Source organism: Lynx canadensis, chromosome D1 (genome assembly GCF_007474595.2).
Source record: "Lynx canadensis isolate LIC74 chromosome D1, mLynCan4.pri.v2, whole genome shotgun sequence".
Classification (NCBI taxonomy): Eukaryota; Metazoa; Chordata; class Mammalia; order Carnivora; family Felidae; genus Lynx; species Lynx canadensis.
The window spans coordinates 105,678,287-105,690,284 of record NC_044312.2 but is presented as its reverse complement, the minus strand read 5'-3'; the positions used below and the strand labels follow the sequence as shown (position 1 = coordinate 105,690,284).

General features: G+C 45.1%; 1 protein-coding gene across 1 annotated transcript; it reads right to left on the bottom strand.

Moving 5' to 3' along the window:
* Positions 1-283: 283 nt before the first annotated feature.
* Positions 284-4,444, bottom strand: TMEM216 (transmembrane protein 216). The gene is made up of 5 exons (XM_030330734.1): positions 4,360-4,444; positions 3,679-3,780; positions 3,022-3,114; positions 1,159-1,360; positions 284-857 (listed from the first exon to the last, which is right to left on the bottom strand). Exons 1-5 carry the CDS (start codon positions 4,370-4,372, stop codon positions 842-844), a joined length of 426 nt encoding a protein of 141 aa, XP_030186594.1. The 5' UTR covers positions 4,373-4,444; the 3' UTR covers positions 284-841.
* Between the last annotated feature and the right edge of the window lie 7,554 nt (positions 4,445-11,998).

Sequence of the window (11,998 nt, the reverse complement as noted above, 5' to 3'; positions counted from 1 at the left end):
GAGGAAGGAGGGAAAAGACGCGGGGATGCGGGATTGGGGGCAGAGGCGAAGAATATAAAGCAGAGTCTTTTACAGGATGACAGGCCTGAAGAAGATACGGAAACTGCTGCCTTTAGGGATTAATCTAGGCTACCGCTGGGGGAAGAAAGTCATCGCTGCCTTTGCGTTCACGCTGGGTCGCCGAGCACAGCCTGAGAAAAACCTGCCGGGACAGTCGCTCCCTTCCCTTGTCGTGGATGAAATTCTAGGGACAGGTGCCATAAGAAAAAGGCTGCAACCCCCATGACAGAAAATACACGTTTATTATAAAATAATGTTTGTTTCATGATGAGAGTAGAAAAATAACACTATGAGCTACTAAAAAAGTTCCGGAGCTCAGTCTCTGAGGAATGAGGTGAGAGGCTTTTGCGTCACTCTAGGGGCAGACATCCTGAGGCTCTCTGTGCTCGGGTGACAGGGGTGGCACGGCACGTACGGGGAGCGTGGGGCTCCAGTCCTGCTGGAAGCCCAACGAGCCTCCGTGGTCCACACAAGAGGCTCTGGCCACAAGGATCACAGAGGACTTGAGGGCAGCAGGGAACTGGTTCTGAGAAGGGCCAGCTTGGGACAGCCTTGCCCCTCCCTACACTGGTGTGTAGAACAGTCTCTCAGGCTGATGGTCCTGGTTTAGAAGATGATGCCCAGTGGCCTGATGCTCAGTTTGTTGCCCAAATATCTGTGTTGAGGAAAAGCTGCAACTTTCCCGGGACAACGTGACCCACCACTTCTCACTGGTGTGCCTAAACACCAGAAGTATCTGTGGTCTCAGCCCCTGAGGACTGCTGGCTGAAATTTTTGCACTTCAAATCCTGTCCATACTGATGGCAGAAAGAAAGAAAGAAAGAAAGAAAGAAAGAGAAAATGTTAAAAGACCAGTGAACAAAAGCGACTGGCCTGAACTGTTCTATATTCCAAGGCTCTTGGCCCCAAAGAACAAGGAGAATGTCTTCCCTGGGTAACGGTCTACCCTAAATAGGAAAAGCAATCTCACAGACACCTCTTTCCCCTTAGCAATCCTTTAGAGACCCGTCAGGCTTCAGAAGAACAATGAATCCCTCCCTAGGACGGGATGGGAACCCAACCCTCAGGTGACAGGAAATGGTCCCTCAGCAGCAGTACCTGGAGAAAGCAGTCAGGGTGAGCACCTCAAGCAGCAGCTCGGAACCACAGAAGAAAAGCAAGATGCTGTTCATAATGGCTTCCAGGCGGAGCACGTAGGTCTGTAGCAGCAGGTAATAGGAGGCCATCATGGCAGATGGGAAGGTCAAGGCCACACTAATACCAAGTGGCACCTTTCGTTGGCAGAGGTTTCCCTTGGTACCTGTCAGACACAGCCCATGGGGTCACCTCCAGTGGCCTGCTTTCCCTGGGCTCAGAGAAAATGGGGGGATGGGATGGGATGGGATGGGATGGGATGGACCGGCAAGGCAGAGAAAACTGGTCCTGAATGGAGATGGGCAGGATCATATGTGGGGTCCCTCTGTGCTCAAAATGAGAGGCTTTGGAGGAGCCATTAGGGTTGGAGTCATTCACTCCAAAGGTCCTGCTTCAGGTCTGGCTCCCACTCCGGGACAATGGGTTCTTTACTTGGGGGGAAATATTTTTTTTAATTATATAATCATTGAAAACTTTCCAACTAATACAAATACAGAAAATAATTTTAGAAAATCTAGAAACTAAAAAGACCCCATGATTCCTCACTGGAGATAGCCATTCTTATGGAACGATGTATATTGTTTCAGATTTTGTTATGTGTGTATACTTACATATTACTATTATTATAAAAATGGAATCATACTCTACATACTGTTTTCAACTTACATTTTTTTTCCCATTTAACAGGAGTTAGACAGCTTGCCACATGTAACTACCTTATTCTTTTCTTAATCGCTATGAACGATTTCATTGAAGCAATTCCATAATTTAACTAATCCTGTACTGACAGATGTTTAGGTTGTTTCTAATTTCTTTTTTTCTTAAGAATGTATTATTTTAAGTAATCTCTACACCCAACTTGGGGCTTGAACTCACAAGCCCAAAGTCAAGAGTCGCTCACTCCATGACCGACCCAGCCAGGCACCCCTCTAATGTTTTCAGGTTACAAAACACATCGATATCTTTACATATCTGTGGAAGTGTTTGTTTTTTTCACCCAGTTTTAGAAGTGTAATTGTTAGGTCCAAGAATACAGTTTTACATGGCAAAACGATTAGCAAAATGACTGCTGTAATTTACGTTCCCAAAGAGTGTGGGAATATAGAGACCTGGTCCTCACGCCCAATCTAATGCTAGGTATTTGGAAATCCTTTTAATCTGCTGGATGAAACTGTTACCTTGTTGTTTCAATTTGCTTTTTATTAGTGAGTTTGGGCATTTTATCATGATTATTGATCCTCTTATTATTCTTATGGGAACTGCCTATTCGTGTCCCTTAACAGTTTTTAAAATTAGGTTGTCTTTTCCTTATTGATTTATGTGGACCTTCTTCATCCTTCATTACATGTGTTGGAAGTATTGTTTCTTCTTTGTGTTTTATGGGATGAGCTATTCTAACTAATAGGAGGTTTGCTCTAGACCTGAGGATAAACTTGTCCTACAGAAACCCCTGTTCAGAGAAGTGGAAGGGACCTGAGTGCTGACTCGGGTGACATGCACTGCCTTAAACATGGAGTTCCTTCCAGGTAAATCTATTCTCCCAAGCAAACCAGGGAGAGGAACCAGGCTCTCCTGGCAGTTATGCAGTTCGGGAGGAACAATCTAAAATCTCCTGCTACTGCCCACTCCTGCCCCTACAGAGCAGCACACAAACAGATCTGACCCAAAATAGGAAGCCGCTTGAAACTTCAGAGAGGGCATAATGAGACATCCCACTAGATCCAATCTCTTATTGTGAGACTAGGTTATGTACTTGTTCTCGTTAATCAAGTTACAGGTAGCAGTTCTTCTCAGAGGGAATGGAAGGATTCTCTGGCCAACACTCACCAAAAAACAGTCGGATCACTTCAATTCCAAGGTAAAGGAGGAGCATCACCACATCCAGGACTAGATTGGCTGTTGGGTATGGTAGGAGGAGAGCTGCCAACACAAAAGCCAGAGTTTGCAAACAACATACACCGGCACCCACAAGAACACCCACACACCTGGGGATAATGAGGGCATGAGTCTTATCAGCTTTCCATGAACTAGTTCACGAGGTATGGGCAGGATCTGTTCACCTGCTGCAGGATATGTTAACTCATAGTGCGACTGTTGGAGGCACGCGCATTATTAGGAGATTTTACTCCTAAGCCAAAGTCTGTGAGGACCCCATTCTCCAAAATGATCGGATCTACAAGGGTACACTGGCCGCTGAACAGATCCTGAGGGTCACCAATGAGCTTAACGTGCAGTTCTGCAAAGAGGCGATGAGGGAGAGTAAGGATGGAGAAGCCCACATTTCCCAAACTCAGGAGATTCTTGCTGCGGGGCTTCCTACTGAATCATTCTCAAAGAAGCCATATGATGAAGAGCCTTCTACCTTGCAGCGAAGAGGAGCTACAGGAAAGAATGAAAAATAAGAAGGCACTTGATGGGAGTTGGCTCTGGGCTGAAGTGGGGAAGGGATGTTGGGGCCAATGGTAGTCAAGCCCCAGGCCTTACCTTTATACAGAAATATGAAGAGTTCCAGCAGGAAGTAGGTGGCATAATACCACCCGTTCAGAAAGAACAGGATTTCCAGCGGGGTGGAGGACAGTCGTTTACCTGAAAAGATAAGCACAAAAAAGAGGTATGGGCGGGGGGCAGCTCAATCTCTGTTCAATCTCTGTTCTTCGAACGGTTCGGTATCTAACTTGAAGAACACACGAGGTCGCAGTAGTGGGAAAGGCCATTCGAGGCACTTCCGATTGATGATGGTGAAGGTGTGTGCGTGCGTGCGTGTGTGTGTGTAGGGGGCTTCCTTCAATCCCCCCTTTCCCCGGGAATCGCCGTCCAACTCGACTCGGCTTCGGGGTGAAAGGCAAGGCCGCTCTAAGATCTAACCCCGTCACTATTTGGGGGAAGAAACTGGTGCGCAGAGGCCAGCAATGGCCTGTTCCAGGTCACACAGCAAATCTGTAACCGATCCTGCCTAGAACAGGCCGAGCCCAGGATTGGGGGGTTTCTGAGATCTGCACCTCAAGACCTTCACGCACTCAGCGTGGGTGGGGCTCGAAACCCCACTCTGGACAGGTGAGGAGCGATGTCCCTAACACCCGAGAAGAAGAGCTGAGGTCGAGCTCTGGCAGGGGAGGGGCACTGAAGGCATCAGGACCAGCGACTCACACACCTCCGGAATCTCACCTCGCGGCGCCATCTTCAGTCCCCATGGAAACTGCGTACGCCGCTACAGCCGCTCCCAGAGCAGCGAGGCGCAGCCGGAAGCAGGAGATGGAGCGACCCCGGCTTTCTGGCCCCTCTGCTTACCCCCGGCACTCTATGGTTCCCAGGGCCGGGGCCCGACAAACGGCAGGCTGCGCGTGCGCGGGGAGGACTGCCGGCGCAAAAGGCTTGCGCAGGGATTTCGGCTCGCTGAGGCTTAGAGGGGGTCAGCGGCTGCGCCCGAAGCCGTCGGCCGCAGGGCTCCGGGGCAGGGACAGTTCTCGGCCCCCCCCAGCCCCAGGTGACAGTGCATTGGCAGAAGTGGTCAGTTGTGGCGGTGTGACCGCGGGATTGGTAAATAGGCCTTAGCCCCACGATTCTTTTTTCTAATAGCGGTCTTAATGAGAAACGGTATGCGCGACGGTGCTGGGCAAGCGCCTGGTTGGGTTTAGCATCGGTCTTTTGTGTGGCGGATTTACGAACCAGGTAGTTAGCGGACACCAAAGCGAATCAGAACTAGAGGCTCCTTCCAAGGAGCACGGATGAGACACACAGAGGAAACGTGATCACCACGTGACCCCAGAACGCGCAGGGGGAGTTGAGAGGACAAAGTACTCCTGGGTGGGACCTGAAAGAAGTTTCCAAAGGGTCCCTGGATGGCTCAGTCTGTTAAGCTGGGGCTCTTGATTTTGGCTCAGGTCATGATCTCACATCTCACACTTGGTGAGATGGACGCCTTGTCAGGCTCTGCCCTGAGGACTGGGAGTCCGCTTGGGGTTCTCTCTGCCCCTCCCCCGCTCTCAGGCTGGTGTGCTCTTAAATAAACACACATTAAAAACAATAATAGAAACACTGTCTCCAGAAAGAAAGAAAAGAGAGAGAAAGAAAGGAAGGGAAAGAGAGAAAGAAAGAAAGAAAGAGGAAAGAAAGAAAGAAAGAAAGAAAGAAAGAAAGAAAGAAAGAAAGAAAAAGAAAGGAAAAAGAAAAAGAAGTTTCCAAGAGATGGCCTGTGAACTGGGTTTTGAAGCCTGACTACAACGTGGAGTAAAGTGTGTTACTTCCCACAGGGGAGTGGAAAGAAAAAGCGTTTTCAGAGGACTCCAGCTGGCTTGACTGTTGACCCGCAGTCAGTCCCCGCAGAGCAAGAAACAGGTCATTTGAGTCGAGTGATTAACCTTTAAGGACAGTGCTGTGCTCCTACCTAGTTGGAATGGAGGTGGGACGGTAATCTCTTGTTAGTCCTAAAGGGGAAAGAGCAGAAGCACCTCCATGCACCTGGAGAGACGTAGGGAGAAGTCCTCCCGCCAGGGGGCGGCGGTCTGAGAAGCTGGTGGCTGAACTACCGATTACGTTTCCCTCCCCTGTCCTCTGTCTTCCGGTCTCGGCTCGTGCGTCCCATTGTTAGGAACTTAACCGCAAGCTGGAGGTTTTCTTTAGCACCGGTGAAAAAAAGCAGAGACTAAAGTGGGGAAAGGTGGAAAGGGATGTACCAACAAAGGGCCACCTTCACCTCCACTTCCTTACCTCCACTGCCTGCTGGATAAGAGCCATTAGGCAGGTTCCTCTGAGCCTCACATGTCCCATCTGAGAAGGAAGGTGGGCCAGCTGCTGGTTCTTGTACTTAAAATTCTGAGGGGGGAAACACAACGACATCCACTCATTTGCATACTGTAAACAGCTTCCGGCAGGCTACCGTGGTTAAGCTGAGTGGCTGCCAACAGAGAAAACGTGGCCTGCAGCCTGGAATACTGCAGCTGGCCCTTTAAGAAAAACGTTGTCACCTCTGTCATAGAGGATGGCGAGAAGTAAAATTGCCACGACTCTGTAGGTGCCCAGAGTAGGGGATAAGACTGAATTGCTCACAGCACAGCAAGCAGCGGGAACATACCTGGTTTCCCGGCACTCAAGTCCTGTGAGCCCAGATAGAGGTGCACGCAATAGATGCCACAGCCGAGAAGCCCAGGGCAAGGACTTAGCACGTTTCTGAACAAGCAGCTAATAAGCCAGGGCGCCTGGAGGAGGGAGCAATTACAATGTAGTTATGTCTCCAGTAAGGGATTAAGATCCAAAATCTATAGAGAATTTATACAGCTCAATAACAAAACAGACAAAAATCTAATGACAAAAAACGGGCAGAGGACCTGAACAGGATTTTTCCAAACAAGACCTACCGCAGGCACATGGAAAGATGCTCAACGTCACTAGTCATCGGGGAGATGTAAGTCAAAACCACAATGAGATGTCACCTCACACCTATCCGAATGGCTGGTATCTAAAGGACAAGAAATAACAAATGTTGACAAGATGTGGAGGAAAGGGAACCCTCGTGCACTTGTTGGTGGGCATGTATATTAACGCGGCCCTTCTAGAAAACGTGGAGGTTCCTCAAAAAATAAAACATGGAAATACCACATGGCCCAGTAACTCCACTACTGGGTATTCGTCCCAAGAAAACAAAAGCACTAATTTGAAAAGACAGATACATCGCTGTGTTCACTGCAACATTATTCGCAATAGCTAAGTATAGAAAGAGTAAGCGTCCGTCAACGGATGAGTGGAGAAAGCAGATGTGCTCTTTCTATATTATTCAATGGAATACTACTCGGCCATAAAAGAAATCTTGCCATTTGCAACAACATGGATAGAGCTTAAGGGTATTATGCCAAATGAAATAAGTCAGAGAAAGACAATACCTGGATGATTCCACTTACAGGTGGAATCTAAAAGGAAACAAAACAGAGGTACCTAGGTGGCTCAGGTGAGCAACTCTTGAAAACTCTTGACTTCAGCTCAGGTCATGACCTCACAGTTCGTGAGTTCGAGTCCAGCATCAGGCTCTGCGCTGACAGCACACAGCCTGCTTTGGATTCTTTCTCCGTCTCTCTCTACCCCTCCCCTGCTCTCTCTCTCTCTTTCTCAAAATAAACTTAAAAAAAAATGAACAAACAAAACTCATAGATAACAAAGAATAATTTGATGGCTGCCAGACGGGAGGATGTGAGGGTGAGTGGTGGGCAAAATGGGTTAAGGGGATCGAGAGATACAAACTTCCAGTTATAAAACAAAGTAGTCATGGGGATGTAATGTACATCATGCTAACGTATAGTCAATAATATTGTATTGCAAATTTGAAAGTTGTGAAGAAAATCTTAAAAGTTCTCATCACAAGAAAAAAATTTCACCATCAATATGTTAAATATAGACTTTTTTTTTCTTTTTTGGTAGATACTCTGTCACATTAAGAAAGTCCCTTCTCGCGCCTGGGTGGCGCAGTCGGTTAAGCGTCCGACTTCAGCCAGGTCACGATCTCGCGGTCCGTGAGTTTGAGCCCCGCGTCAGACTCTGGGCTGATGGCTCAGAGCCTGGAGCCTGCTTCCGATTCTGTGTCTCCCTCTCTCTCTGCCCCTCCCCCGTTCATGCTCTGTCTCTCTCTGTCCCAAAAATAAATAAACGTTGAAAAAAAAAAAAAAAGAAAGTCCCTTCTCGTGGCTGAGTGGCTCAGTTGGTTAAGCATCCGACTTCGACTGAGGTCATGATCTCATGGTCGGTGAGTTCAAACCCCGCGTGGGGCTCTGTGCTGACAGCTCAGAGCCTGGAGCCAGCTTTGGATTCTGTGTCTCCCTCCCTCTCTGTCCTTTCCCCACTCACATTCTATCTCTCTCTCTCAAAAAAAATAAATAAACATTAAAAAAAATTTTTTTAAGTCCCTTCTCTTCCTAGTTTGCTGACAGGCTGATGATATATCTTATTGAATGCTTTCTCTGCATCTATTGAGATGATCATATTTTACCCTTTTATTCTGCTAATGGAATGAATTACATTGATTTCCAAAGGTTTAATTAGCCTTGCCCTCCTGGAAAGAAACCCATTTGGTGATGATACCATGCAGAAAACAGTTGACAGAGCAGGCCTGGGACTGCTATCCTTAGGAAGTCCTACTTGCAAAGCTTCGCCTTTGACCACTGTCTGGCAACTCGGATTTCAAAAACGTTTCCACCAATCCAAAGTGGCTCACTGTGCCTAAACTGTTCGTACAAACTATGTGGTTTCTGCTGAACACCTGTCTCCTTCCAGGAGTCTGGAGTTTTAGTAGGTGCATATCAAGCAGAAGTTGTTTATGTAGCCAGCCCCCAGTAAAATCCTTGGACGCCCAAGTCTTTATTTATTTATTTTTAACGTTTATTTATTTGTGAGAGACAGAGAGAGATGGTGAACGAGCAGGGGAGGGGCAGAGAGAGAAAGGGAGACACAAAATCTGAAGCAGGCTCCAGGCTCTGAGCTGTCAGCACGGATCCCAATGCGGGGCTTGAACCACGAACCGTGAGATCATGACCTGAACCGAAGTCAGTTGCTTAACCGACTGAGCCACCCAGGTGCCCCCTTGGACACCCAAGTCTTTAATGAGCCTCCCTGGTAGACAACACTTCCTATGTGTCGTTAGAACTTGCTGGAGGAATTAAGCACATCTTATGTGATTCCACTGGGAGAGGATTCTTGGAAGCTTGCTCCTGGTTTCCTCTAGACTTCACCTTTTCTTTTTGTGACTGTGCTTTGTATCATTTCATTGTAATAAATCAAAGCCATGGACAGGACTGTATGCTGAGTCCTGTGAGTCCTCCCAGAAAATCATTGAATCTGGGGGGTGGTCTTGGGATGCTTGGTAGATATGTTACCCTTTTTATACATCATTGGACTTCATTTGCTAATATTTTGCTCAAGTTATTACATATGTTATGAGAGATTGATCTGTGATTTTACTCTCTTGTAAGGACCTAGGTATTAAGGTTGAGTTGGCCATATAAACTGAAATGAGAAGTGTTCCTTCTTTTTCTGTTACATGAAAGAGATTGTGTAACGGAGGTTTATTTCTTTAGAAGAATAATTCACTGATGAAGCCATCTAAACCTGGAACTGTTTTTGTCAGAAATTTTATAACGAAATTTCTCTAATATGTATAGGATCATTTAAATTTTCTACTTTTTGAGTAATGTTTGGGTAAATTTGTGTTTTTCAAAGATGTTCCCATTTTTTATAAATTTTCAAATGTGTTGGTGTGAAGTTTTTCGTAACATCCATATATATGTGTGTGTGTGTATGTGTGTATATATACATACATTTAAAAAAAAATTTTTTTTAACATTTTATTTATTTTTGAGACAGAGAGAGACAGAGCATGAACGGGGGAGGGGCAGAGAGAGAGGGAGACACAGAAACAGAAGCAGGCTCCAGGCTCTGAGCCATCAGCCCAGAGCCCGACGCGGGGCTCGAACTCACGGACCGCGAGATCGTGACCTGAGCTGAAGTCAGACAGTCAACCGACTGAGCCACCCAGGCGTCCCTATACATACATTTTTTTAAAGTAAGTTTTACACCCAACATGGGGCTTGAACTCACGACCCTGAGATTAAGAGTCACATCTCTACCAACCAAGCCAGTCAGGAACTCCATCAGCCTCGTATTTTGTAATGCCTATGGGATCTGTAATGATGACTTTTTTCTTCCTGATAATTTTATTTCTTATTTTTGATAGGTGTTTATCAATGTTATTAATCTTTCCAAAGAACCAACTTCTGGGTTTGGTTTTCTTCCCTTTATATTTGTTTTCTATTTTATAGATTTCTGCTCTTCCTCATTTCCTTCCTTATAGGACTCGGTGTTCTTTTTGAGATGGAAACTTAAAGCTTACCTTTTCAGTCTTTCTTCTCTGTTTGTTTTAAGGCTATAAATTCCCCTCTACATGCTAATTTGGCTGCATCTTTGAATCCTGTGCCCTGCTAAATCAAACTAACTTCCTAGTTGTCATGCCTTTTTGCTTTTTCTTTAGGAATTTTCATGTTCACTGTGATCATTTTCAAGTAAGGACAGTTTTACTTCTTTCTTTTCAATACGTAGGGCTTTTGGGGTGCCTGGGTGGTTCAGTCAGTGGAGTGTGTGACTCTTGATCTCAGGGTCATGAGGTCGAGCCCCGTGTTGCGTCTAGAGCATACTTTAAAAAAATATACATGCCTTTTATTTATTTTCCTTTCTCCTACTGCTCAGGCTGGGCCATCTAGTACAATGTTGAATAGATGTAGTATAAGTGGATGAAATGTGCTTTTTCCCTGATTTTAGAAAACATTCAGTCTTCCACCACGGTAGGTTAATTACAGGCATTTCAGAAATGCCAGTTACCAGGTAAATGGATTTCTCTCCTCTTCTTAGTTTACAGAGTATTTTCATCATGAATGGGTATTGAATTTTGTCACAGCTACATCTGTTTAATGATCAAATGCCTTTTTTCCGTTATTCTATCGATTTGGTGAATTGCACTCATTGATTTTTAGATGTTAGACCAACTTTATATTCCTGGGATAAACTCCACTTGTTTATGGTGTGTTGTTATTCTTTTTATATTGCCAGGTTCAATTTGCTAAAATTAAAAAAAATGTTTGCATCTATGTTCTTTTTTATTTTTTTAATATTTAGTTTTGAGAGAGCACAAGCAGGGGAGGGGCAGAGAGAGGGAGACAGAGGATCTGAAGCGGGCTCTGCACTGACAGGCTGACAGCAGTGAGCCTGATGTGGGGCTGGAACTCATGAACTGTGAGATGACCTGAGCCAAAGTTGGACTCTCAACTGACTAAGCCACCCAGGTGCCCCATGCATCTATGTTCTTGAAGGATATTGATCTTTACTTTTATTTCCATGTGAAGTATTCGTCAATCTTGGTATCAGGGTATCATAGAATCATTTGAATTGGGAAATGTTTCTCCTCTTCTATTTTCTTTCTTTTTTTTAAGTTTATTTATTTATTTTTGAGAAAGAGAGAACATGAGCAAGGGGGGAGGGGGTGGTGCAGAGAGAAGGAGAGAGAGAGTCCCAAGCAGGCTCCATGCTCTCAGCACAGAGCACGACCCGGGGCTCAAACTCATGAAACTGAGATCATGACCTGAGCCCATATCAGGAGTCAGACACTTAACTGACTGAGCCACCCACGTGCCCCTCTCCTTTTCTGTTTTCTGAAAGAGCTTGTGTAGGATTAATATTGTTTCTTCTTTAAATGTTTGATAGAATTCATCAGTGAAGTCGTCCATACCTGAAGTTTTCTTTGTGGGAAAACTCTTCATTATGAATTTAATTTCTTTTTTCTTCGGCCAGTTTTGGTGATTTGTGTCTTTTAATGAATTTGTTCACTTCATAACACTTGTCAGATGTATTGGCATAAAATTGTCTATACACAACAACCTTATGATCCTTTCAATATGCATAGTATCTATAGGAACATTCTGTCTTTCATTTTTAATATGTGTCTTCTCTTTTTCTCAATCCGTCTGAGTAAAGATTTATCAATTAACTTTTCAAAGAATTAACTTTGACTTTATATATATTTTTATTCTTTGTCCATGTTCTCTTTAGTTCTGGTGTTTTATTCTTCTTTGTACTTTGCTCTTTTTTCTGGTTTAAGATAAAAACTTAGACCATGGATTGTAGATCTTTTTTTCTATTTGTAGAGAGACAGCATGAGTGGGGGAGAGTGAGAGAGAGAAAGAAAAATCTTTATTTTTTTTTAACAATATTTATTTATTTTTGAGAAGGGGTGGGGAGGGGCAGAGGGAGAGGGAGACAGAAAATCCCAAGCAGG